The 27,901-nt window shown below is 41.0% G+C and overlaps 2 protein-coding genes across 2 annotated transcripts; both read left to right on the top strand.

Annotated features, from left to right (window-relative positions):
- Positions 1 to 807: 807 nt before the first annotated feature.
- On the top strand, positions 808 to 4,867 carry LOC130462673 (uncharacterized). The gene is made up of 5 exons (XM_056831420.1): positions 808 to 2,318; positions 2,411 to 2,664; positions 2,916 to 2,999; positions 3,078 to 3,776; positions 3,858 to 4,867. Exons 1-5 carry the CDS (start codon positions 1,271 to 1,273, stop codon positions 4,656 to 4,658), a joined length of 2,886 nt encoding a protein of 961 aa, XP_056687398.1. The 5' UTR covers positions 808 to 1,270; the 3' UTR covers positions 4,659 to 4,867.
- Positions 4,868 to 12,657: 7,790 nt separating this feature from the next.
- LOC130463447 (RING-H2 finger protein ATL51-like) lies at positions 12,658 to 18,661 on the top strand. Its single transcript, XM_056832582.1, has 2 exons — positions 12,658 to 13,235; positions 18,577 to 18,661. Exons 1-2 carry the CDS (start codon positions 12,658 to 12,660, stop codon positions 18,659 to 18,661), a joined length of 663 nt encoding a protein of 220 aa, XP_056688560.1.
- Positions 18,662 to 27,901: the final 9,240 nt, after the last annotated feature.

Raw genomic sequence — 27,901 nt, 5'->3', positions numbered from 1 at the left:
TTGGGATCACAGAGCTTCAACTTTACATTGTGACAACCAATCTTCTCTACATATCGCCAAGAACCGGTTTTCCACGAGTGCACCAAACGCGTAGAAACTGACTGTCGTTTTGTTGGTTGATATGTTTTTGTAAAAACATATGTGACATGGGAATGTACTTCCTCAAGGAAACCCCTCTCAAAATGTCTCGGATTGAACTCCTGTGTTGAAAGGTGAAATCTTTTTCCCTATGCCAAGACATTGCTTGGTAAAGTCAAAGCACAATGACATGATATAACATTGATACGTTTGGGGGGTGAATACAGAAATGTAGCCTGTACATTGGTGTTCATCGAAACTTTTTAGATCTAACGTCTACCATGCAACATGAATACATGATAATAAAGCAAAGAAATTATACGATGTGTTCCGGTGTTGTAAAGATGGAAACAATGGGCTTCGAATGAAGGCCCTTTTGTATGTGTTGAAGATCTTGCTTGTTTGAATGAGTGGAGTCCGAATTCACCTGCACAAGAGCAAAGTCACTGGCCTCGGGGGTGTTTCCGAGGAAAGCCCCTCCGATGCCTAAGTAAGAATGATGCTCGGATTCTAGAGAGAAGTTCTCTAGAAGAGTAGTCTTAAGGCGATAAATTGGACGTACCTTGAGGTGTGAGCCTTGGCGGCCTATTTATAGTGTTTGCATAATAAATGCCCATAGGTCACTTATTGTTATTGGGCCTTGGGCCTTAATGGATGGCTGAATAGCCATTGGTAGGTTTGATGCTGTTGTTTAGAGCCATTGGGCTTTGGACTTAGTGGCCCAATTGAGAATCAATTGGGAGCCCAAACAACATGCCCCCCAGACCCGGTCCATTTAGAATTAAATGGGTGGGTTTCCAGCTGTCAGAAGTCCGAAAGTTCCCTCTCTTTTTTGAAAAGGGATGATTTGCATTGATGACAAGTGTTGGGAATTGTACTGTGTCATGGAGATCGTGGGTTTGAGGAAGTTGATGCGCCCTTTCTCTTTTCTATAAATACTGGGTGCCTTGCTCCTTTTAAACTTTTTACTCCTTATTTCAAACCCATTCTCTCTCTAAATTCCGGCGATCGCAGTGCAATTTGCTTCTTCAGATCTACGAAATTCGGCCAACTTTAGACTTCGGGAACTTGTGTTGTTCGCTTTATCGGCGAATTCCGCTTCGGAAAAAGGTAATTTGTTTCTGAGTTCTCCTTTTTTCTTCGTTCTTCCTTCTACCCCTCAATCTAAACCCTAGATCGAGATTTCGCGACCATGGCAAAGAATAGGGGCAAAAACAAGTTCGTTGTTGGCTCCTCTAGTGAGAGAGAGAACGTGCCTTCGGGGAGGTTACCGAAATCTTCGAGGGGTCGACCTTCGGAGAGGCCGTTGGAGAAGAGTTCGATTGGTTGGGATGCTTCCGAAGATGAACGTGCAACCTCTGGTGAGAGAGCTGGTTTTTCGGGTGTTCGTCGTCGTTACTCCGAGTTTCCAGTTCATTGGTCGGAAGCTGATCCGAAGGGCAAGTATGCCTCAATTTTGCATGAGACCACGCAGATCGACGGTCCGTTGGAGAAATCGGTCAGCGGTGACTGGTTGGTGGAAGCGAAGTTAGGGAATTATCATCGGAAGGCCGAGGAGCTATACGGAATTCAGCATGCCTTGGGGTACTGGTGCGAGCTTCCTGAACAAGAGCGTCCTCGGGTGACTCATCCACCGAGGGGGTTCATTTCCGTGTATACTCACCATTTGGAGAATGGTCTCCGCTTTCCTTTGGATCCGTTCGTATCCGAGGTTTTGGTGTCGTACAACATTAGTTTGGCCCAGCTCACACCCAAATCTATGAGGCACATAATCGGATTTAGATGGGTGTGTGACTTCGTCAATTTCCCTTGCTCTGTCGCTATTTTTCGGGATCTTCACGATCTGGTTCTCAACCATGCTTCCAAGGGTGATGGGTATGGTTGGTGGACCATTGTCAACAAGAAGTCCCGAAAGAGGGGGGATCCGAACTACATCACGGCGTACCCCTACCTTAGCTCTGACCACAATTGGAAGACGGAGTGGTTGCTCGTCCGTGTGCCGACGGATCCGAAGCATCCCAACTTTTATCGTCCTCCGAAGTGGTTCGTGGCTCCTGATCCTGATATGAGGGGTGTGGCGGCTCCAGATCGGAACCATCGCCACTATGTGGACCTCCTCCAGTGGTTCTTGGCTCAAGAGGATAACCACCGACTGCCGTCTAGCTGGCTCCCGAATCTCAATTACATTCTGAGGGAGGACATTCTTGCTGTTGCCGGTCTCAGCAGGATTTTTGACAGGGGTAGGTGTCTTTCGGCTGAGACCGTTTTTTCAGTGAGTTTGTCCTCTTTCCTGTTTCGTTTTGCTGACATGTTTTGTGCTTTGTTTTTGCAGAGTACGGCTTTAGCTGCATTGATCCTAAGAAGTTGGGCATTTCTTTGGATTTGAAGACTATTCACGACCCGGCTCCCGAGTACAAGTTCGGAAAAGATAACCCTCGTAATCCTCGTCTGAAGGATTACGTGTTGTCTCCTTTGGGGGTTGCTCGGATATCCGAAGTTCGAGCTGATCCGTGGGATTCCGCCTCTTCTGTTGAAGCTGTTCCTGTGAAGGTTGTGCTTCCTGAGTTGAAGACGACTTCGGATCCGGTGAGTGTTCATTTATAGGCTCGATTTTCTGTTTATCTTTTTCTTTTCGGTTGGCCGTCGGCTAACGTCTTGGTCCTGGACCATCTTTTTAGGGTCCTGGGACTGACGCTGTGCCGCGTGCCGTTCCTTCGGTTTCATCTCCGGCTCGGATAGATATCTCTTTATCTAGGAACCGGGTATTTCCCGCTTTTTTCTCTATTTCTTCCTTTTTCTTCTTTTACATTCGTTGACCCTTGGTCTCCCCTTTTTAGGATCAACGCAAAAGGAAGGGTAGCACTCTTTTGAGGCCTTCCACGCATCCGAAGAAAGCGAAGGCTTCTCAGCCCTCGGAGAAGGTATTTGTTCTGACTTGGAGTTTTTGTAGTTCGTTTCTCCCCTTTTCGGAAACTAATCTTTGAATGCTTGCTATGCAGGAAGCAGTTTCGGAAGTCATGCCTCCTCCTAAGAATCTTCTTCACTTCATGCCCTTGCCAGGGCAGAAGTTAAAGAGTGTGGTGGTTGCTGAAACGCCGGCCGTGGATCAGCCGCTGATCGAGGAAGATATCATCCCTTCTCCCCTTAAACCATCTGCTGCTTTGGGGATCGAAATCCAGGATATCACCGAGGTGATGGAGGCGATTGAAGCCGATTTTGTTCCTGGTTCGGATGTCCCTGAGGTAGCTGGGGAGAAGAAGGAGTCTGCTGATCTTCCCTTCGAGAGGGAGAAGAGTCCAGACAAGGAGATGATAGATCTCTCGGGCCCCGAAGCTGCGGTCCCCGAGGTTCAGAAGGAGGTTCCCTCTGCTGGAGAGGAGGAGCAGCCCGAGCAAGGTTTGACGAGGAAGAGGCGCCACTCAACTTTGGGTTCTACTTCTACCTCGGCCCTGGATAGGCTGATCCATGCTGATCCCTGTTCGGATGTTCCGCTAAAACGGATCCCCGAAGAAGTAAGGGAGGCGATGGCTCGATATGCCAGGGCTCCGATTTTGGGAGAGGACCCTTTGGCTCACGTGGGATCCTTGGTGGGCCCCGAGGCTGCTCGGGAGAATCTGCTTCGTGCTAACCCGCAGTGGAGGGTTCCTGGGGCCGAAGAGAGGAATCCGGCAATGATGGCCCAGTACTATCTGAACGAGGTAATTTGCTAGATTTTTCTCTTTGAGTTGTGTTTTTGTTTTATGTTTTTCCTATTTTGCTCATCTTTCTCTCGTTCCCAGGCTGTTTTCTGGTCTTCGTTCGCTTCCGAGTGTAGCTCGGTTGAGGAGAAACAACTGAGGAAATATCGTGAGGCTTATGCTCGTGATATTCCCATTTTGGACCAGAAGGCTGGGCAACTCCTCTCCGAGCTTACGGAACTCAAGCAGCTGTACCTTCACTATAGTCGCGAGGCTAGAGAGTCTGCTGAGAAGATCGGGACCGAGGTTGGCCAGCTCATCTTCCGAGTTGAAGAGGATGCTGAGAAGATCGCTTCCTTTGCTGAGGAGAAGAAGGATATGGCCGCTAAGTTCGCTAGCGAACTTGAGGAAAAAGATAGACTCTTCCAGGAGATGAAGTCTAAATTTGAAGCGGCCGACAAGGAGCGTAAAGAGGCGGAGTTAAGGCTCCACCATTTTGTCCAGCATCGGGAGCTGATCCAGCAGCAAGCTGATAAGGTGCCTGTCCTTCGGCTGAAGCTTCGGGAAAAAGATGACTATATTCGGAAGCTGGAGCAGGAGCGAGTCAACCTCTACACTGCTGATCAGTGTAGAGAGCAGTACTGGAACGGCATCCTGGGTGCTCGGCGCATGTTTGCGAAGCACATGCCTCACTTCCCTTGGAACGAGAAAGTTCCTCTATGGATGCAGGCCGAGGACCACTTGGTGGAATGCCAAGCTGATCGAGATGAAGCTGAAGCTGAACGCCAAGCTGCTCTTGCAGAGGCTCGGGCCCAGAAGGCAACTTCCGAAGGTGATACCACTGCTGGGGGTTCTTCGAAGGATGCTCCCCTAGGGGCCGCTTCTGAGACTCCCAAGAGTTAGGGATTCGGGCAGTCGTCTTCTTCAGAGTCGGTCGGTTCCAGTTGAGGACTTCCGAATATGTGCTTGCTTTTCCCCCTTTTGCCTCGGCGCTGCGTTGTACTCATTTCTTTTTGCTTTCTTTAGTACTTCGGTAGGCCGGTATTGTCTGTTGATGGCTGCCGATTTTAACTTGTTTCATTTTGTTTTCAATTTTTGAGGTTTTCGATGTGTTTGTACCCCCAAATATTGAATAAAAAATGAATGTTTGTTACTTGGCTGCTTCTTTTCAACTTGTTCTTTCGCAATTTTTAGGTCTTTAAATCCGTAGATTTCTCGAGCTCCTCTTTCTGTAGACTTGCTAAAAACCTTTTGATCTTGCGAGCTCTTTAAATCCGTAGATCTGCTAAGAGACTCTTTAGTTTTGCGAGTTCTTCAAATCCGTAGATCTGCTAAGAGACTCTTTGACTTTGTGAGTTCTTCAAATCCGTAGATCTGCTAAGAGACTCTTTAGTTTTGCGAGTTCTTCAAATCCGTAGATCTGCTAAGAGACTCTTTAGTTTTGCGAGTTCTTCAAATCCGTAGATCTGCTAAGAGACTCTTTAGTTTCCAGACTCTTCAAATCCGTCGATCTGCTCAGAGGTTTGGATTGTTCTTCCGATCTCTTGTGGTTCGGAAACCTGGGCAAGAGATCGCTAGTCTGCCTCTTTAGTTATGCCTTCGGCGATCCGTGGATCTGAGCCGGAGTTTTATAACTTGATTCGAGCGACTGTTTGTTGCGAACAAATTTTATTAGGGTACCGCGAATCCGAGGATTCTGGACGGTTCCCTGAAGTGTATGATTTGGTCATTTCTTGCATTTTATCAAGGAATGGGCAAAGTCAACCTGTTTTTGGTCTCGGATTGATCAGATCCGAGGCTGCATATATATATAAAGGGACAATAAATGTAGAGATAAGTTTAATGAAACACATGGTGCCAATGGCTTTCCTCTTCTCATTAAACAACTTACTTGGTTTACAGACAGAGATCATACAAAATATTTCTTGAGAACATCGGTATTCCAATGGTTCTTCAGAATTGTTCCATCTAACTGTTTCAGCATATACGTGCCTGGCCTTTTTTCGGAATGGATGATGTATGGTCCTTCCCAAGTGGCTGAGAGTTTGCCATGGATCCGTCCTTTCTGAACCGAGGCGGCGTTTCTGAGTACTAGATCACCGACTTTTAGGGGTCTGGCGTTGACTCTTCGGTTGTAATGCTTGTTGACCCTCTGCAAATAGGCTGCGTTGAGTGTCCTTGCATCGTTCCGAGCTTCATCCAGTAGATCGAGAGCTTCGGATAGAAGCTGGTTGTTGCTTTCTCCTTGGAGCCCATCATACCTGTTGTATGCCTGGATCCTCAGGCTTTCTGTTCCGATTTCCACAGGAATTACAGCTTCGGATCCGTATACAAGGTGGAACGGTGTTTGTCCGGTAGCTTCTTTTTCAGTGGTCCGAAGGGACCATAGCGTTCCGGGTAGCTCTTCTAACCATTTGTTTTTGTCATCCTCGACTCTTTTCTTGAGTGCGTTGAGGATGAGTTTGTTAGCGGCTTCGGCTTGCCCGTTGCTTTGTGGGTGACAGACTGCCGAGTATGCTAGGTGTATGCCGAACTGTTTGCACCACTTTTGCAACGGGGTGTTGTCGAACTGTTTCCCGTGGTCGAAGACCATCAGTCTTGGTATGCCGAACCTTGTGATGATGTTCTGCCATATGAACTTGCGGACCTGAGGTTCGGTGATGGAGGAGACAGCTTCGGCTTCGATCCATTTGCTAAAATAGTCGACTCCTACAATCAACCACTTCTTCTGGTTCGTCGCTGAGGGGAAGGGACCAATGATGTCTAACCCCCACTGTGCGAATGGTAAGGGATACAGTGTTGATTGTAGGGCTTGAGCTGGTTGATGGATGGCTGGTGCGAACTTTTGGCATTTCTCGCATTTCCTTGCCATCTGCTTTGCCTCGGAAACCATAGTGGGCCACCAGTACCCAGCCCGAAGGGCTTTATGTGCTAATGTCCTACCTCCAATGTGGTTTCCGCATATCCCGAGGTGGATTTCCCTTAGGATGTAGTCAGCGTCTGTTGGACCCACACATTTTAGCAGCGGAGCAGAGAATGATTTCCTCATGAGCTCTCCTTCGGCGCTGATGATGAACCATCTGTTGAATCTTTTCAGTTTTCTCGCTTGCAGCTTATCTTCAGGAAGTTCTCCCCTTTCTTTGTATGCAACTACTGCGTCCATCCAGCTCGGTTCGGTGCGTAAGCTGCATACTGTGGTGGGTAGCAAGTCGATGCTTCTCTCCTGGTGAACTTCCACGTGGACCGACCTGTTTAGGTCGATGAGTGTCGAGCTTGCGAGTTTTGACAGTGCGTCTGCTTGCGCGTTCTGTCCTCGGGGAATGAGGATGACTTCAAAGGATCTTAACTTTGACGTTAAGGATTTAATCTTTGCTAAATAGGCTGTCATGCTGGGCCATTTGGCCTCATACTCTCCTCGGATCTGGTTGGCTACAAGCTGGGAATCAGTTTTGAGGCGAACATGTTCGGCCTCCAGGGATAAACAAAGCTCTATCCCTGCGATTGCGGCCTCGTATTCGGCCTCGTTGTTGGTTGCTTTGAAGCCGAACTTCAATGCATACTCTATGCTTTTCCCCGTCGGGGGGATTAGTACAACTCCTGCCCCTGAGCCGTTTACTGTGGAAGATCCGTCAGTGAAGACCTCCCAAGTGCTTTTCGTATCATCCAACATTTCCTGGTATGAGCACTCGGCCAAGAAGTCTGCCAATGCTTGTGCTTTGATTGCTGTCCTCGGCTGATATTTGATGCCGAACTCTGATAGTTCGAAGGCCCAGGCAGCCAATCTTCCTGACCTCTCTATTTTGTCGAGTACTTTTTCGAGCGGTTGGTCAGTTAGCACTGTGATCTGGTGGGAGTCGAAGTATGGCCTCAGTTTTCGTGCAGCTACCACTACTGCATATGCGACTTTCTCGATGAGTGGGTACCGGGTTTCGGCTCCTGTAAGTGTTCGGCTGGTGAAGTAGATTGGCTGTTGCTTCTTTTCTTCTTCCCGAAGAAGCACTGCGCTGACGGTTCCAGGGCTAACTGCGACATATAGGTACAGGGTTTCCCCCTCCTTTGGTCTGGCCAGTGTCGGCAGTTGAGCTAGGTGGGCTCTGAGTTGCTGAAAAGCTTCTTTTTGCTCCTGTTCCCATATCAGTTCGGGATCCACTTTCCTCGGGACCCCCTTTTTCTTGACTGGTTCTGCTTCTCCTCCGGGGAGGTTCTTTGGTTTCAGTGCCTTGAAGAAGGGGGCTCCCTTGTCCGAGGCTTTTGATATGAACCTTGTTAGTGCGGCTAACCTGCCGGTTAGCCTCTGCACATCTCTCTTGGTCTTCGGCTCGGGTAAATCCAATGCCGCTTGGACTTTGTCTGGGTTCGCATCAATTCCTCTTTCGCTCACCATGAATCCGAGGAATTTCCCTGACTTCACCCCGAAGACGCATTTTTTTGGGTTCAGCTTCATGCTGTATTTCCTCAGATTTCCGAAGGTCTCTGCCAAGTCTTTGACATGGTCTTCCTCCTTGATGCTTTTTACGATGGAGTCATCCACGTAGACCTCCACGTTCCTCCCTTTCTGGTCGGCGAAGACGTGGTCAACTAACCTCTGGTAGGTGGCTCCGGCATTTTTTAAGCCGAAAGGCATCATTTTGTAGTTGAACACTCCTGCGCTTGTGATGAACGCTGTCTTTGCCCTGTCATCGGGGTGCATGAATACTTGGTGGTAGCCTGAAAAGGCATCCATGAAGCTGAGCAGTGCATGGCCGCTGGTGGAGTCAACCAGTTGATCTATCCTTGGCAGGGGATAGCAGTCTTTGGGGCAGGCTCGGTTCAGATCTGTGAAATCTACGCACATTCGCCATGAGCCGTTCGCTTTCTTGACCATCACCACGTTGGCCAGCCACTTCGGATACATGCATGGTTCGATGAATCCGGCCTCTTGCAACTTTTTAACCTCCTCGGCGATGGCTTTGTTTTTCTCCGAGGAGTAATTTCTCTTTTTTTGCTTGATTGGCCGAGCTTCAGCGTTGACATCCAGCTTGTGACAAATCAGCTTCGGATTTATCCCTGGCATATCTGCTGCTGACCATGCGAAGATGTCTTTGTGATCCCTGAGTAGTCGGATCAAATCGATTCGGAGCCCCGAGCTTAGGCCCTTGCCTATTCGGACGCTCCTGTCTGAATTATCTTCGAGGAAGATATCCTCCATTTCTTGATCTGGTTCGGGAGATAGGGTTTCGGGGCGAGCATCAACTTCTGCGGGAGACAAGCTGCTCGTGCTTGCTCTTCTTCTTTTTGCCTCGCTTTCTTCTCCCTTAGCTCCTTTTTCTTCCTCGGGGCCGTCCTCTAGTTTGGGCTTTCGGACAGCAGTGTGGCAGGTTCTTCTCGCCACTTCTTGATCACCCCTGATTCGTTCGGCGAATCCTGCATCCGAGACGTATATCATCAGCTGGTGGTATGTGGAGGGGACTGCTTGCATCTTGTGAATCATGGTTCTCCCCATGATTACGTTGTATACGGAGTCGCAGTCCATCACCAAAAATTCGTCCCGAAGGGTTTTTGCTGCCTGGCCTTCGCCCACTGTGACTGGCAGGGTGATCTTTCCTCGAGGGATAGCTGCGGATCCGTTGAATCCGATCAGAGGATAACTGACTTTCGTCAGTGCTTCCTCTGGCTCTTCGAGGATCAGCTGCTCGAAGCAGTTTCTGAAGATGATATTGACGGCACTTCCTCCGTCGACTAATACTCGATGTACGTTGTGGTTATTGAGGTCCATGGAGATGACCAGAGGATCATCATGCTTGTACTGGACTCCGAAGCAATCATCAGCAGTGAAGGTCATGTTCGGGGGGTGTGGCTGGTTGTCTCCCACCGCGCTGAAGTTGACCCGATGGGAGAGGGCTCTTAGGTGTTTTTTGCTGGCCTGGCCAGACTTCTGTCCCCCGAACACCACTAGGATGTCATTTTTCTTGTGCCCTGTTGCTTCGTAGACCCTTTTCTGGGGTTGCTCGTGTTGTTTGCCGCTTGCGGCCTTTTCTTTTTCCTCCCTTCGGTCTAACAAGTACTGTTTCAGGTAGCCTCGGCGAACGAGGTCCTCAATGTTGTCTTTCAGCGAGTTGCATTCTTCGGTATGGTGACCGAAGTCATCATGGAACTCGCACCATTTGTTCTTGTTTCTCCGAGCTGGGTTGGACTTGAGCTTCCCAGGTAGTTTCCACTTTTCGTCATTTCTGTTGAGGCTGAATATCTCCTTTCGGGGCAGAGCTAGTGGAGTGTAGTTGGTGTACTTGGGTTGAAGTTCACCCCTTCTCCCGTCTTTCTTCGGGCTCATCTCTCTAGCTCCTATTTTCTCTTTCCCCTTCCTTGAGCTACCCTCGGGCTTGCTCTGGGTATTCTTTGTGTCTCTCGGATCCGACGATCCTTTCAGTCTTGCAGCGGCCTTGTTGAACTCCTCGGTTCTGATGAACGCGTCAGCCATTTGGAGCACGTCAGCTATTCTGGAGGGGTTCTTCATTGAGAGTTCGTCACGGAACTTCCCTTCCTGGAGCGCGTGCTTCAAGGCGAAGATGGCCACGTCTGGCTGCAAGTTTGGTATGTTTGTTGATTCCTTCATGAATCTGGCCATGAATTCTCTCAGACTTTCGTCTCTTTCTTGTTGGATTGAGGTCAGTTCTGCTGTGGTTCGCTCGGGGCGATTGTTGCTCACGAACTGTGTGCAGAATCTCTTTTTCAGCTTTTTCCAGCTCTTGATCGATCCCTTCGGCAGCGATCTAAACCACTCTCCCGCCACTCCGGTTAGCGTGGTTGGGAAGTATTTACACCAGCATGCTTCGGAGTAGGGACTCAAGAACATTTGCTGCTCGTAGGAGATGACATGATCCCTCGGATCTGTGATTCCGCCGTAGGTTAGGTGAGCTGGCAGTCTTACCTTCGGTATTTCTTCCATAATCAGCTCGTCCGAGAAAGGGGATGACGTAGGAGTCATGATTCTTTTCCCGAGTCTAGCCCTGATGCCTTCGTTTGCCGAGGTTCTATGATTAGAACGTTCGGGCGTACGATGGGGGCTAGGGGTTCGATCATGCCTCCTGTCTCTTCTTCTTTCTCGGCTACTGACCTCGGGTCGTTCGCCAGATCTGCTCGACTCACCTACCCCGAGTCTCGTGTGGATCGAAGGTCTTAACCTTGAGTGGACCGAGGGCCTCAACCTGCTGAGCACCGAGCTTCGGATCCGAGTGTTACGAGTAGTTGATTCGCTTTGGAGAGCTGTTGGAGTAGGCGATGGTCTCGCAAACCAATCTGGTTGCTGTTGTGCCCTTTTTTGGGTGTCCCACGTGCTTTCCGTCCACCTCGACGTCAAGTGTGTTCCTGTCAAGGGAAGGAGTTCTCGTTCGGGTCTGGACACTTCCGCACTGGGTGGCTCGTTCAGCCTTCGCCTGGTCCTCCTCTCTTCTCTGCGGTCGTTTGCCAGTCCTTGCTGCTTCTCATTGAAGAGGAAGTTTTGCATGATGGTCATGGCCGCAGTGAGCTCTTCCCTAGTTGGAATCGGAGGTCCTGCATTTGTGGCGGTCGTAGCTCTGCTTGGCTGTGACCTCGCCATCGATTGAGGGTGCCCCTCTTGGTCAGATTCTGAATCTGACCGCACCATCATATCGTCGTCATTGTTAACAACATCATTCACCATTTTCGCGGAAAGAGGTGGTTGATGTCTTCCAAAGGCTTTGAAGTGTTCTTCCCCACAGACGGCGCCAAATTGTTCCGGTGTTGTAAAGATGGAAACAATGGGCTTGAGTGAAGGCCCTTTTGTATGTGTTGAAGATCTTGCTTGTTTGAATGAGTGGAGTCCGAATTCACCTGCACAAGAGCAAAGTCACTGGCCTCGGGGGTGTTTCCGAGGAAAGCCCCTCCGATGCCTAAGTAAGAATGATGCTCGGATTCTAGAGAGAAGTTCTCTAGAAGAGTAGTCTTAAGGCGATAAATTGGACGTACCTTGAGGTGTGAGCCTTGGCGGCCTATTTATAGTGTTTGCATAATAAATGCCCATAGGTCACTTATTGTTATTGGGCCTTGGGCCTTAATGGATGGCTGAATAGCCATTGGTAGGTTTGATGCTGTTGTTTAGAGCCATTGGGCTTTGGACTTAGTGGCCCAATTGAGAATCAATTGGGAGCCCAAACACGATGTTAATTCAATATCAATACTTATTACAAATTTACAAGCTCATTTTAATCTAATTATTATCCTTTATCCTATCACAAAAGATAATTTTTATATTTTTAATTAATTTAAAATCTCTAATCAAATTCTTTTTAATTTTCAATAAAAAAACGTTTAAATTAACTTACTTATGCGGAATTTGAATTTTTTAATTCTAAATTAATTATAAATCTATTTTTTATTGGTTGGGTTTTAATGATTGCTTATGTGATGCTGCACATGCTCAAGAAAAAATTCTACTTTGTATATGTATAATATTAGATATTTTGACGGGGATTGTATAGTACTAGATCCTTTGTCGGGGGCTATAGTTTATAATCCCATTTTATGTATTCTAGCAATGTAATTTATGATTATGAGTTAGGGGGCATTTGGTTCATTTTAGGTATGATGTATGGGGTTAGATACTTAAAATTTACATAGCTTGAAAATTTCCATCCTGGACGGCTGTATTTACATTATGATTATAAATTTATGGTTTGATGTTGTGTTTATGGGTAATTGGCAACAACATAATAACATTATGAAATTGGAATAGGACAAGTCCTTATTCTAGTAAAACTCTAATTAAAGAGATTAAGTTGAAAAAAAAAGATAAAGATATAGAAGTGATATTGTATAGTGTAAATTCCTTAATCTGATTATGAATCCTGAATCATGTATCATATATACGATATACGAGTGCGTAAGAAAAACCAGGTAATTAAAAATGGATATTAATCAGATATTAAACCTATTAACTCCAATATTTGTGATCTGCATATATTGTTTCCCTTGTGTATCGCTTTACATAGTTGGATGTTGTATCCGGCGTAGGAGGTCAAACTCCAACCTTGCTGTCAACGTAACAGCTCCTCAGGCTGTCATTGTGTTGGCCAACCCACGACAACCTCAGGGTCAGGGTCGTCTAGGGGATGTCCAATTGCAGAGGCCAACGGGCAATGTAGAATCAGTGGTGATAGACGTGGAGAAATTGATGGAAATATCTCGGAATTGCGCTGATTGTGCGATATGTTTGGATAGTTTCAACATCGGAATAAACAGCGATGTCGATGATCATCATCATGATAATAATGGTGGTGTTAAGACTCTGGAGCATTGCGGGCATAGGTTTCATAGTTTTTGTATTGACGAATGGATAACAAAGCACCAAAACTGCCCTCTTTGTCGAACTTTTATACAATCTACTACTGTACCTGCACAGATTATGCCGCTAATTATCTTGAGTAATTATATAATTCAAGTGTCAATCGATATTCCTCCTCTCGGCTCTCGGGGAGTTGGACTGTTGGTCAACTTGACCATACACTACCTTCACGTCGGGGGAATTTAAACTCGAATACTCGATGGTTTGGATGCTGCCACGCAGCTGCTATACTCATGTATGTTTGGATAGTTTTCGTATCGAAGAAAACCGTCTATTGATTGAACTTTGCAAAATCCTACTTTAGGGTTTTAGGCCCTTTGCTACCCACCTTATTAAGTCAACAACATGTGAATAACACACACGCTATTCGATTTAAATTATCTCTCTTTTTTTCATTTTTCCTCGCTTATTTATTATTCAATTCATTATTGGTCCCTATTTACCTGCGACCTACTTTAATCTACCTAAAATGGCCCTTTTATGACCCAAATATTTTTTGACCTATCCTGAACTGACCGGTCCAATAACCACATTGACAATATTATTTGGTATTCCGTGCTTAAAATGGTCATAAACTCAAACGACTCACCGTTAATATATACTCACCCACATTTTTATAATAAAGTGTCGGTTCTAAGCGGTGATGTGAGGGACAACCGCTTTGGGCCTTGCTGGACAAGGGGCCTCGACATGGCTATCTCTGGCAATATAGAGGCCCTGTGCTAAGTACAGATATTGAGCCCCTATAAATTTTTATGGGCAATTATATAATGTAAAACATATGATTATTATATTAATGTTATTTTATTTATACAAAATATAGAGTCAAAATAATAATATAGTTTAATGTTTTATGTGTGTTGGTTTGAGAAATTTGATGAAAGGTCTAATGTTTTTATGTGTGTTGGTTTGAGAAAAATGATTAAAAGGTTTGATGGACTTGGAAAAAGGGGCAGGTGAATAATCGAATTTTGGTCCCGACTACCACATTTATGAGTTCTTACCAACTGTGACAAAGATTACATAATACTTACTCCCTCCGTCCCAGAATAGTCGTTACACTTACCTTTACACAAAGTTTTAGGTGATAAGTGGTTGTTTGGTTATTATTTAATATTTTATTGAAAAAGTAGATGTGATAGAAGTTAGTGGGGTATTTTTTTAACAATCCCACTTGCATGGACCTGGTCCACGCTATAATTATCGTGGACCAGGGTGTTTTTGTAAATTAATGTGAACCGGATAATCGATGTCTTATATTATAGAAACTATAGGTTCTGTAAAGTAACTATATCTTCAGAATAGTAACTATGAAAAAATAATAATAATATAGTCATTTCGATAAGAATAATTATTCTATCCAAAGAGTAACTATATCATATAGAAAAGTAATTTTAACTGTAAAACAATTACTATAAAAATTAGAATAATTATATATTAATTCTTGCAGACAAAAAAAGTAAATTATAGAAACTATAGGTTCTGTAAAGTAACTATATATTCAAAATAGTAACTATGAAAACAATAATAATATAGTCATTTCGATAAGAATAATTATTCTATCCAAAGAGTAACTATATCATATAGAAAAGTAACTTTAGCTGTAAAACAATTTACTATAGTATAAAATAAACAATATGATATACAGATGTTTTAGAGGTCATATAGTAACCTTTTCTATTATATAGTTACTATTGTATATCACATAATTACTGAAATAAAAAAGAGTAACTATATCAAAAGTAACAGTAATTACAACTCCTAAACAGTAATAAAGAAAACATTAACTACTTGGTTAGTTGTTTTAGCTACGACATTCTACGGAGTAATTATTTGCATCTATTAAATAAACCAGGTTAAACTCAAATATTTTTTGAACGTACTAATCGACACGTCCACGTCTCTTTTTTCCACCAACACGTCCTCTCCTTCCTCTACCACGTTTTGGTTTTCATTGTTGTCAAGATTTTCTTCTTCTCTTGCTTTTGTTTCCTTGCAAAATTTATTTTTTGCACGACTTCAATTTTGGGTGCATCATCTTTGTATTTCTGAATCAATAATATTTAAACTAAGTTAATGATTTAACATTTAAATATGAAAAAATGACATAGTAACTATGTAAAACATATAGTTTCTATTATGAATCATATAGTAACTCTTAGAATTAACGATGGTAAGATACTCGCAGAATCGTAGATATAATTATTGTTAGTTACTGTCATAATAATATAGTCACTTTTATTACTAATAACATAGAGTACAAAGAAAGAACATAAAAAAAACATAATGATAACATAGTAACTATTAAAAACATATAGTTACTATTATACATGATATAGTATCTCTTAATATTAATGATAGTCATATACGAGCAGGGTTGCAGATATAGTTATTGTTATGATCATATAGTTATTGAGTTCATAACATAGTAACTCTTATTACTAATAACATAGAGGACAACAAAGAGGCTGAACATAAAAATAACATTATAATATACATAAAAAACTATACCTAACATATAGTTACTATAATACAAGATATAGTACCTATAAATATTATTGATGGTCATTTAGTCACAAAGTTGCAGGCATAGTTGGTGTGATAATAATATAGTAACTCGATCCACAATATAGTAACTACATCACTAAAAATATAGAATAAACCTAAAAAATATGCACATAACATAATAAACTAACATAGTACCTATTTCAAACATATAGTAACTATATAAAACATACAATAACTATTGAAGAAAATAAACATATGGTAACAAATCATGATAAAATAAACATACTACCTATTTCAAACATATAGTAACTATATAAATAATATAGTAACAATTGAAGAAAATAAACATATAGTAACAAATCATGATAAAATAAACATACTACATATTTCAAACATATAGTAACTATATAAATAATATAGTAACTATTGAAGAAAATAAACATATGGTAACAAATCATGATAAAATAAACATAGTACCTATTTCAAATATATAGTAACTATATAAACCATATAGTAACTATGTAAAACATATAATGACTATTATTATCATACAGTAACTATTGTACACATATAGTAACCATTATAATCATATAGTCACTATCTAAGAAGCGGACAAAAACATACTCTAAATAACATAGTACATAACGTAATCGTATAGTAACTATTCTTTATCAAAAAGTCACTATAATTTTTCATAACATAATAACTATCTTAAACACATAGTTACTGTTTTAAACTCATAATAACTTTCTAAAAAATATAGTAACTATTTTAAACACATAGTTACTGTTTTAAAGTTATAGTGACTTTTAAAAAAAATATAGTTACTCTAGAAACTACTACTAACATAAACACAACGAACATTTCAGTGACTATTAAAAATACTATTTCACAACATAAATTAAAGGTAACTATATCATTTATATACTAACTATGTGAAACACTAACCCTAATTTCAACAAAACAACAAACATTTTAAATCACTCAACAAAATAATAACTATTGTACACATATAGTAACTATTTTACGTACACATATAGTAACCTTTAAAATAATATAGTAACTATTGTACACATATAGTAACAATTAAAATTACATAGTACCTCTTTAAACCATATAGTTACTGTATTACTCATATAGTTACTATTTGAAATCGTGAAGTCATTGATCGAATTCGCGAAGTGAAAACGATATTTCGGTAAAAGACAAACATTAATTTCTCCAAAACAACAAATTTTTACATGTTAAATAAAAATAGACTTAAAATTCTTTAAAAAACAACAAACCGAGATGTGATATCTAAAAATTCTTGCGAAAATTTGTAGACGAGCGCAAATTCTTCGATTCGGTTTCGGCAACGACGAATCTCCTTCTTGAACTACTACTTCCTCCAATTTTTTCTCATCTAATAGATCCAATTATAAGAATTATACGATAATTACGAAGAAAATCGAACAAAACCTAGAAATTTGGGCTAAATTTTGAAAAGCATAGAGAGAAAATGAAGAGAGAGAAATGAAAGAGAAATGAACAGAATGTAGATCTGAAATTTTAAAAAATAAAAAATTTAAAACGTATATAAAGTGGGATAAACACAAATCGCATTGAAACTCTACAAAACACATAGTAACTCTTTAAAATCACATAGTTACTGTAATACGCATATAGTTACTATTTAAAATCATAAAATAACTGTCACGTGACAGTTACACATATTTCTCATACTAATTACTCCGTTGCCCTGGTACATGCTAAGTTAGCGTGGACCAGGTTTATATTAGTGTAAATATTTTTTTAATTGAATGAGAGAGGGTGTGGGGACAAAAAAAAAGTTAGTGGGAAGAGAGACAATATAATAATTGTGGGGTCATTCCTAATTTAGAAGTGTAACAACTAATCTGGGACAGACGAAAAAGGAAATTGTAACAACTAATCTGGGACGGAGGGAGTAATAAATAGGTTGTTAAATATATAAAATTAAGGGTTATGATCGAGATCCGTGAGTAAGTAAAGCAAAGCGTAGTCGAATTAGGAAATAGGTAAGTCAAATGTGTATATAATAGAAGGTGATCGATCTTAAAACAACAAAATCCTAAGGTAAAACATTAATTGGATCACAACAAGAAGTATATACTCCGTATAATATAATAGGGTGATAATAAAGGTCGCAAGTTGCGACAACATTTAGTTTGTCGCAATCTTACGTGTCGGAGTTTAATTGGTACATATAAGCGTCACGTAAGCTATGCGTCATCGGACTATTTTTACTATCAATGCAATATTTTTACTATGAAAATATGTAAATAAGGTAATCGATGTAAATAAGGAAAAAAATTAGAGTTTTAATATTCTAATACTTTTTTTTTGAAGCATGCATGTATAATAGGTTATATAAGTTAAATATTTTAATTTCTAATTTAAATTATGACACTGAAGCATGTCATATCATCGTTGTGACACGACTTAACTGTCGCATGTTGCGACCTTTATCATTTTCGAATATAATATAATAATATAATGGCACTAGAACCCGCTGGATATGCTTTTATCTCCTTTTCAGCGATTTTTCTCATCCTCATAACCATCAAAAATCTATATTTCTGCTTACTGTGTTAAAAACATGACACCAATCATCAAAATCGTCCAAACCTCGATACGGTCTGTTAAGGGAAGAATTACAAATAAGTCAAGATCATAGTCAACGCATTGACTTTGCAAAAGTAATATTGACTTTCTGTTATTTGGTGTAACTGAATTCCGTTATTCAGTTGTTACTAGAGTTAGCTTTAAATCACAAGTTAACTAGCTGGAATTGTAATATATACTCAAATGCTGTAAGCTGAGATTCATTCATGAAATATATTACAAACTCCTCTCTAAATTCTCCCTTCTTGATTCTCTCTTTCTATTCCGCCTGTTTCTATTTCTGTTCTTAAACCTTCTTCTTCTTCTTCTTCTTTCTTATGCTGCAAGCTATCTCCTTCTTCATTCTGTGGTTTATCACAAAGCTGATAACAGGATTAAGAATCCTGTAACATTGGTATCAGAGCTAATTTGATCACATTCGATCAATTAGACAGTGTGATCTTCTGTAAAAATTTGAGTGTCGACCTGGAACCAAATTGATTGATTAACTGAAAATTCAATATGGCTCCTGCAACCAGACGAGCAGCAATGGATGATCATTTGAGGCAATTGGAGGAAAAGTTGCTCGAGCAATCAAAGAGGGTTGAAAGTCAATCTGTTCAGATTGAAGATCAATCCAAGAAATTGGATGGGGTGATGAATCTGTTGCTGGAATTGAGGAATCAGATGAGAGATTCCAGTTCTGAACACAGCAGACACAATGAAACTCCAAGAGAGGGTAATACTGCTAAACCTATTGGATATAATCCAAAAATTTCTTTTCCTAAATTTGATGGAACTAATAGTAGAGTCTGGATCAAGAAATGTAGCAGATATTTTAGCCTTTGCAACATCAGTGATGATCATAAAGTAGATTTGGCTTCACTTAATATGGTTGATAAGGCAGAAAAGTGGGTAACTAGTTACTTATCAACTAAAAGAAATGTGGATTGGGGTGAGTTTTGCCTAGATTTATCTACTAGATTTAGGGATAATAGGGGCACCAACACTGTAGAACAGTTTAACAAATTGCAGCAAACTGATTCTATAGAAACTTACTTGGATAATTTTGAAGATTTGAAATCAGATGTTATAAACACTCATCATGGGTTACCTGAAGAATTTGTGTTGGAAAGCTTTATTGGGGGTTTAAATCCTATTGTTAAACCCTTTGTTAAAGCCTTTAGACCCAATACAATTGCTGAGGCAGTTGAATTTGCTAGGTTACAAGAAGAACAACTAGCAGCATTTCCACAGAAAGCATATACTTCTAAACCATACCCTTTTAACTACAATCAAAAAGCTATACAAGCTGTACCTCTTAACTCCAGCAAACCCATAAACACCAACCTACCTGCATTGCTACCTACACCAAACACAAAACCCACTCAAACAACCAAATTCAACCCAAGATATAACAAGAACTTTAGACACATTCCAGCAGATGTGAGAGCTGATAAAATTGCTAAAGGTTTGTGCTATTACTGTGATGCACCCTATGACAGATCACATAAATGCCAATTTAAAGAACCACAGCTGTTTACTGTGGAAATATCTAGTAGTAACGAGGACAAGGGATCAGAAGTCAGTGAGGATGATGGGGATGATGATGAGCTAGACAGTGCTGGGGTAGCTGAGCCAATTTTGTCTCTTAATGCATTATCTGGCAACCAGAACTTCCAAACAATGAGAGTGACAGGCACTAGAAACAACAAATTGTTCCATGTTCTAGTGGATTCTGGAAGCACTCACAATTTCTTGGACCTGGAGTTGGCTAAGAAAATGGGATGTGCCATTGAATCTATACCATCACAGCATGTAACTGTAGCTGATGGCAATCATTTAGCATGCCAACATGTTTCCAAAGGTTTCACTTGGACTATGCAAGGGAAATCTTTTACAGCTGATATGATGCTAATCTCTTTGGGGGGCTGTGATATGGTTCTTGGAGTCCAATGGTTAGCAACACTAGGACCTATATGTTGGGATTTTAAAGCTTTGCTTATGGAATTTCACTTGGATGGTTGTCAGTTTGTCTTACAAGGTATACACCCACAGAAAGTGAAAGTAGTAGAGGGTGCTCCTTCAGCAAAGTTGTTAACCAATGCAGTTCAACTCTGTTTGTTACAAGTAAGAGATATGTCTTTTCACCCTGTACATCAATCAGTTACTCCACAATAAGGGGACAGTACATTGGAAGCTTTGAAAGAGCAGTACAAGGATATATTTGCTGACCCTGAAGAATTACCACCTCACAGGGGAGTATTTGATCATACAATTCCATTGGAACCCAATGCAAGACCAGTGAACATCAGGCCTTACAGATATCCACTGAAGCAGAGAGATGTGATTGAGCAATTGGTTCAAGATATGCTGGAAAGGGGTGTTATTCAAAACAGTTCAAGTCCCTTTGCTTCTCCTGTAGTTTTGGTGGGAAAGAAGGATGGCACTTGGAGATTATGTGTGGACTATAGGGAATTAAAAAACAGGACTGTTAAGAACAAGTTCCCTATACCTGTTATTGATGAGTTAATTGATGAATTAGCAGGTGCTTCAGTGTTTACTAAACTGGATTTGAGGGCTGGCTACCATCAACTTAGAGTACAGGAAAGTGATGTTTACAAAACTGCTTTCAAAACACATTCGGGTCACTTTGAGTTCCTAGTTATGCCATTTGGCCTAACCAATGCACCTGCCTCATTTCAGAGTTGGATGTATCATGTTTTCAAACCTTTACTCAGAAAATGTGTTTTAGTTTTCTTTGATGATATACTGATTTACAGTAGATCCAAGGAACAACATTGGTCCCATTTAACTCAAGTGTTTGATCTGATGAGATGTAACAAGATGTTTGCCAAAGCTAGTAAATGTTGCTTTGCTATTGACAAGGTTGAGTACCTTGGTCATTATATTTCTGCAATAGGGGTAGAAACTGATCCCAATAAGATAGCTGCTGTGGAAAGTTGGCCTGTACCAACATCAGCCAAAGAATTGAGAAGTTTCTTAGGCCTGGCTGGGTACTACAGAAAGTTTGTGATGCACTACTCTCTCATTAGTAAACCATTAACTGATCTGTTGAAGAAAGGAGCTTTTGCTTGGTCTGATACAACTCAGAAGGCTTTCAATACCCTTAAACAAGCTTTAGTTTCTGCACCTGTCCTATCAGTTCCTGATTTCTCTAAAACATTTGTGGTAGAGACTGATGCATCTAATACAGGGATTGGTGCAGTATTGATGCAGGATAATCATCCTTTGGCCTTCATAAGTAGAGCTTTAGGACCTAAGTGGCAGAAATTATCTGTGTATGAGAAAGAGTTGCTTGCTATTGTGTTTGCTGTTCAAAAGTGGGAGCAATATTTAATGAGCTCTCATTTCATTATTAGAACAGATCAGAAAAGCTTGAAATGGCTTCTCCAACAGAAAGTATCCACACCATTCCAGCAATTTTGGCTTTCTAAACTCATGGGGTTTGACTATGATATCCAGTACAAATCAGGAAGGGAAAACTTAGCTGCTGATGCTCTTTCTAGAGTTCCTGGTGCCACCATTTTGTGTATGGCAATATCAGTTGTTCAATCTGATCTTACTGCTTTGATCAAAGCCAGTTATGTGTTGGATAATACCTTGTTAGCCATCATTACTAAGTTGCAGAATGGTGAATTTGTTGACAACTACTCATTGCAAGATGATTTACTCAGGAGAAAAGGCAAACTAGTTTTAGGATCAGACTTGACTTTAAAGAATAAGGTGATCAATTGGTTGCACTCTTCTCCAGAAAGTGGACACTCAGGAAGAGATTTAACCATTAAGAGGGTCCAGAGTCTCTTCTACTGGAAGGGATTAGCAACAGATGTGAGGTCTTTTGTCAGACAATGTAAGATTTGTCAATCTTCCAAGTATGACACTGCAGCTTGTCCTGGTTTGTTGCAACCATTACCTATTCCTGAAACTGTGTGGTCTTACATCTCTATGGATTTTATTACTGGTTTACCTAAGTCAGGGGGAAAAGATGTCATATTTGTGGTGGTGGATAGGTTGAGCAAATACAGTCACTTTATAGCTTTATCTCATCCTTACACTGCTATTCAAGTGGCTCAGTCATACTTAGACAATGTCTTTAAACTGCATGGTTGGCCAAGGAGCATTGTCAGTGATAGGGATGCTATATTTTTGAGCCAATTTTGGAGAGGTTTGTTCAGTATACATGGTACTGAATTCATGTTATCTTCATCTTATCACCCTGAGATAGATGGTCAAACTGAAGTGGTTAACAGATGTTTGGAAACTTACTTAAGATGCATGTGTAGTGATCAGCCTAAAGATTGGGCTGCCTGGCTTCCAGTGGCTGAGTGGTGGTTTAATACTCATTTCCACTCTAGTACTCAACTCACACCTTATGAAGTAGTCTATGGGCAATCCCCACCTCTACATCTTCCTTACCTTCCAGGGGGTTCTGCAGTGGATGAAGTAGATAGAAGCCTTCACAGAAGAGAGCAGATGATTGATTTGGTCAAATTTCATCTTACAAGAGCTCAATCTAGAATGAAATATCAAGCTGACAAAAAGAGATCTGATAGATCCTTTGCTGTGGGAGACTGGGTATGGTTGAAGTTGCAACCATATAGACAGTTGACAGTACAAAATAAGAGCAACCAGAAGATGTCTCCCAAATATTATGGACCCTTTCAGGTGATTGAGTGTGTGGGCAAGGTTGCATATAAGTTACAGCTTCCTGTTTCAGCTAAAGTTCATAATGTTTTTCATGTTTCACAACTGAAAGTGTTTCATGGTTCCTTGCCTATTGCAACACACATTCCTATTTGGTTGCAAGGCAAAGATTCTTCTGTGGACCTCATTCCTGCTGCTATTTTGGATCAAAGGGTGGTGTAGTCCAACAATCAGGCTAAAGTACAGTTTTTAGTCCAATGGGAGGACACTCTTCCTCATGATGCTACTTGGATGGATGCTTCCATTTTTGAATCTAAGTATCCACAATTTACTATCCTTCAACTTGAGGACAAGTTTGCTTAAGGGGGATGGAATGTTAAGGGAAGAATTACAAATAAGTCAAGATCATAGTCAACGCATTGACTTTGCAAAACTAATATTGACTTTCTGTTATTTGGTGTAACTGAATTCTGTTATTCAGTTGTTACTAGAGTTAGCTTTAAATCACAAGTTAACTAGCTGGAATTGTAATATATACTCAAATGCTGTAAGCTGAGATTCATTCATGAAATATATTACAAACTCCTCTCTAAATTCTCCCTTCTTGATTATCTCTTTCTATTCCGTCTGTTTCTATTTCTGTTCTTAAACCTTCTTCTTCTTCTTCTTTCTTATGCTGCAAGCTATCTCCTTCTTCATTCTGTGGTTTATCACAAAGCTGATAACAGGATTAAGAATCCTGTAACACGGTCTCGGATCAAGTGTCGATCATCATTATTCAACATCGACGTCCAGAACTAGATGATTTGGAGAAAGAAGTCGTGATAGATATAGACAAAATCCAAGAAATTACTCGAAATTGCGATGAATGTGTTATATGTTTGGATAGTTTTGATATCCAAGATGATACTAACAACAAATGTGTTGTTAAGGTATTGGAGCAATGTGGGCTTAGGTTTCATACCAGTCGTCCAGTTGTATCCAAGAATGGCTAACCAAGCACCAAACTTGCCCTCTTTGTCGCACCACAGCACGATACAGCCACATCAGTCACTAAACCCTAATTTCATTATACATTATGTATTTATCGTATCTTATTCCACGTCACACATCATTCACTAAACCCTAATTTCATTATGCATTATGTATTAATTTAATGTATTATTTTCACTTTAGTTCTCTTGAGATCAGATTTCTTGATTGGTACCTTAGCTGGATCATGTTTTTATGTTCATCTTCGCTGCTTGGCTAATCGTACCATACATACAATCATGCACATGATACAATACAGCTGGCTGTACATGGAAAATTATTTTTGGTTGATAAGGAGCCGACCTAATTATTATTTTTATTTATAAAACTCTAGATACACACATAAAAAATACTTTTTTTGTTTCAGTACACTTGTTTGTTTATAGATTAGTGGTTCAAATTTTAGCCCCTCCATATTTTCTACTCAAGATCCGCCACCAATAAGCGTTTCAATTAGCAAGAACTTTACAACTTCGTAGTCCATAGGTAGTACAGTAACGGATGTTTATTTAGATGCTTAATTTGCTAGTTTTTTGTGGTGACGATGGAAGAACAATAGTTGGAAAACAGGAATACTAAATTCTAATTATTGATTTGCTAGTTTTTTATTTAATTTATGAAAATTAACACTACAAGAATATGTATCTTTAACGACAACCTATTTACGACGTGTCAAAAATTCCGTCGCAAAAGCCTTTTGCGGCGGGGCTAACAACCAAACAAGGACGGGAATAACCGTCGCAAATGTCTTTTATGACGGGCATACGACGGATTTACGACGGGATTCCTATTTACGACGGCCCCCTTTTATGACGGGTTCGCGACAGGAAATCCCGTCGTTAATCAACGATTATTGGCCTTTTGCGACGGGATTTCCCGTCGTTAATAGTACAATTTCTTGTAGTGTAAGGATGTGGATGTATATTGGTCGTTGATTTCAATAGATGGCGAGATTCAACAAATCTACATTATAGAGTTATTCAACCCTATAGGGGATTCAAAACCGAATAAATGTATTAGCAAGCAGTGCAAATTCTTATTTGCAAGACTTCTCTCCGAAATTTAGGGCATAAACACATTTTTATTAGGTTTAGCACTCCCTGGTTCATTAATATAAGTGTTAGGTGTAAGCTTGAGAGAAGCTTGATTGCATTGAAGATAATTACAGCAATATATACTACAGCCTAGGCTATGTACGGTTAACCTAATTCTATATTAGGTAAAGAAGATGATATCATATGAGAAGATATTATTTACAAAGAATAACATAAATAGAAAAGATATTATCCTAGGCTAAGATATGTACGCATATATTAGGAATTAGGAGATAATATTAAATGGTTACTTAATCTTATCTTCCATATGCCCCCGCAAGATGGACGACGGTTCTGTGAGTCCGATCTTGGCAAGTAGAACATCCAACCGAGGTCTTGAAAGTGGCTTAGTTAGGAAATCAGCAAGCTGATCACCCGTTGAAACATGAACAATGCGGAGAGTGCCCTTTTGTACTTGCTCCCGTATGAAGTAAAAGGCAATGGCTAAGTGCTTCATCTTGGAGTGAAAAACGGGATTAGCGCTAAGGTATGTAGCACTGAGGTTATCACAATAGATAATTGGAGTATGAGTTGAATGTACCCCCATTTCAGAGAGTAAATTTTGCACCCACATGAGTTCCCCAGTGGTAGAGGAAACAGCCCGGTATTCGGCCTCAGTGGAGGATTTGGCAATTGACTTTTTTTTCTTGGATCACCAAGTGATGGGATTGCGACCAAGGAAGACGATATGTCCTATGGTAGATGTATAATCATCCCTATCTCCTGCCCAATCGGCATCCAAAAATGCGTGAAGAATAGATGGTGATTCCCGGTATATGTTGATGCCCTTATCTAGTGTGCCACTAAGATAGCGTAGAAGTCGTTTAAGAGCAGACCAATGATTTGTGGTTGGACGATGCATGAACTATGACAGTTTGTTGACAGCATAGGAAACATTCGGTCTTGTGAGTGTAAGATATTGCAAGCTACCTACAGCAGTACGGTAATCTTTGGGCTCTCCAATGGCCGTACCCGAATTTAATGTAAGAAGTTGCGTAGTAATCATAGGAGTTGGAGTTGAGTTTGTTTCAAGTATCCCCATACGTTCAAGCAGGTCTATAATGTATCGTTGTTGACTGAGAAAAAGACCATCCGAGGTGGGCATAACTTCAACACCAAGAAAGTAAGAGAGATCGTCGAGGTCTTTCAAGGAGAACCCGTTGGCAAGAGACTGAATAAACAGTTATAGGTAAGGAGGATTATGACCAGTTACAATAATGTCATCAACATACACAATGAGATAAATCGGTGTAGTTGTATGATGGAGAATAAATAAAGAAGTGTCAGAGACACATCGTTTAAATCCTTGCCCAACCAAAAAATTGGTTAATTTGGTGTACCACGCTCGCGGTGCTTGTTTGAGCCCACAAATAGCTTTCTTGAGCTTGCATACGTGAGTGGGAAATTTGGGATCAATGAAGCCAGGAGGTTGAGACATGTAAACCTCCTCATGTAGAGTACCTTGTAAAAAAGCATTGTTAATATCAAGTTGCCGAAGATGCCAATTTTTAGTCACGACAATACTAAGGAGTGTTCTTATAGTTGCCGGTTTAACAACCGGGCTAAAGGTCTCCGTGTAATAAACACCGGGTCGTTGCCTTTGGCGATTAACCAGGCCTTGTATCTTTCAATGACACCCTTCTTAGTATACTTTATTTGGAAATTTCATTTACATTTAACAATGTTCCGAACCGTATCCGGAGAGGTGAGATCCCAAGTTTCTAGTGTGTAAAGAGAATTGAGTTCCTCTTCCATTGCTTTTCTCCAAAGTGTTAGGTTATGATACATATGAATAAACATAAATCATGCGGAAAAACCATAAAGCCAGGAAACATATTATTTAAACATAATCATTTACCATAATTCAGATGCATACACTTTGTAGCGTGACCTCCCTAACTGCGCCCGAACCGAACAAGAACAAGTCTTTAGGACTCCAAGTGTCGTCCCTCCGTAGATAGTCCACAGCACGTCCGGATCCGCCTTAAGATTGACCAACTAGAATCGCCCTTAAGGTACTATATATTTTCGGCTAATATGGCAAGAATATGGCTGATTTTTCTACTTAAAAATCTTAGCTTTTTATTGTTTGAATACTTGAAATCCTCTATGTAAATATGTGACCCTAGGCACCTATTTATAGAGTTATGGAAAAGGACTTTGAATCCTATTAGGATACTAATTTATTTAATTAGAATCTTATTAAAACTCTATTAAATAAATTCTATCTTTATTAGGATTAGGATTTAATCATAGAACAAATTCTAATAGCCTTAGGATTTGTATTGCACACAACCGCACACGAGCACGAGCACAAGCACAGCCCGCGCAAGCCTCACGGCCCACGCGAGTTGCTCTTGCTCGCAGCCCATGTCGCAGTCCACGACTGCTCCGCGCGCGCACCACAGGCCTTGGCTGGGCCTGGCATTGCGCTGGGCCTGGCGTGGCTCGGCTGTTGCGTGTGGTGCGTGTGGCTTGCTGGGAGATGGCCTGGCTTCGTGCAGGGCCTTCGTCTGGCAGGCCTCATCCGATGCTAATTCGTACGGTACGCTTCCGATTAAATTCTCGATTCCGGGATTTATTTCCGATACGAACAATATTTAATATTTTCGATTCCAGAATAAATTTCCGTTTTGAACAAATATTTAATATTTCCGTTTCCGGAATTATTTTCCGATTTCGATAATATTTCCGATTCTGACAATATTTCCCTTTCCGGTAATATTTCCGATTCCGGCAATATTTCCATTTCCAATAATATTTTCCGATACGTACCATGTTTCCGTTTCCGGAAACATCTACGACTTGGATAATATTTATATTTCCGATACGATCCATATTTCCGTTTACGGCAATATCATCGTTTTCGGAGTATTCAT

This window comes from Spinacia oleracea, chromosome 6 (assembly GCF_020520425.1).
Source record: "Spinacia oleracea cultivar Varoflay chromosome 6, BTI_SOV_V1, whole genome shotgun sequence".
Classification (NCBI taxonomy): Eukaryota; Viridiplantae; Streptophyta; class Magnoliopsida; order Caryophyllales; family Amaranthaceae; genus Spinacia; species Spinacia oleracea.
This window is presented reverse-complemented; position numbering and strand designations above follow the sequence as displayed.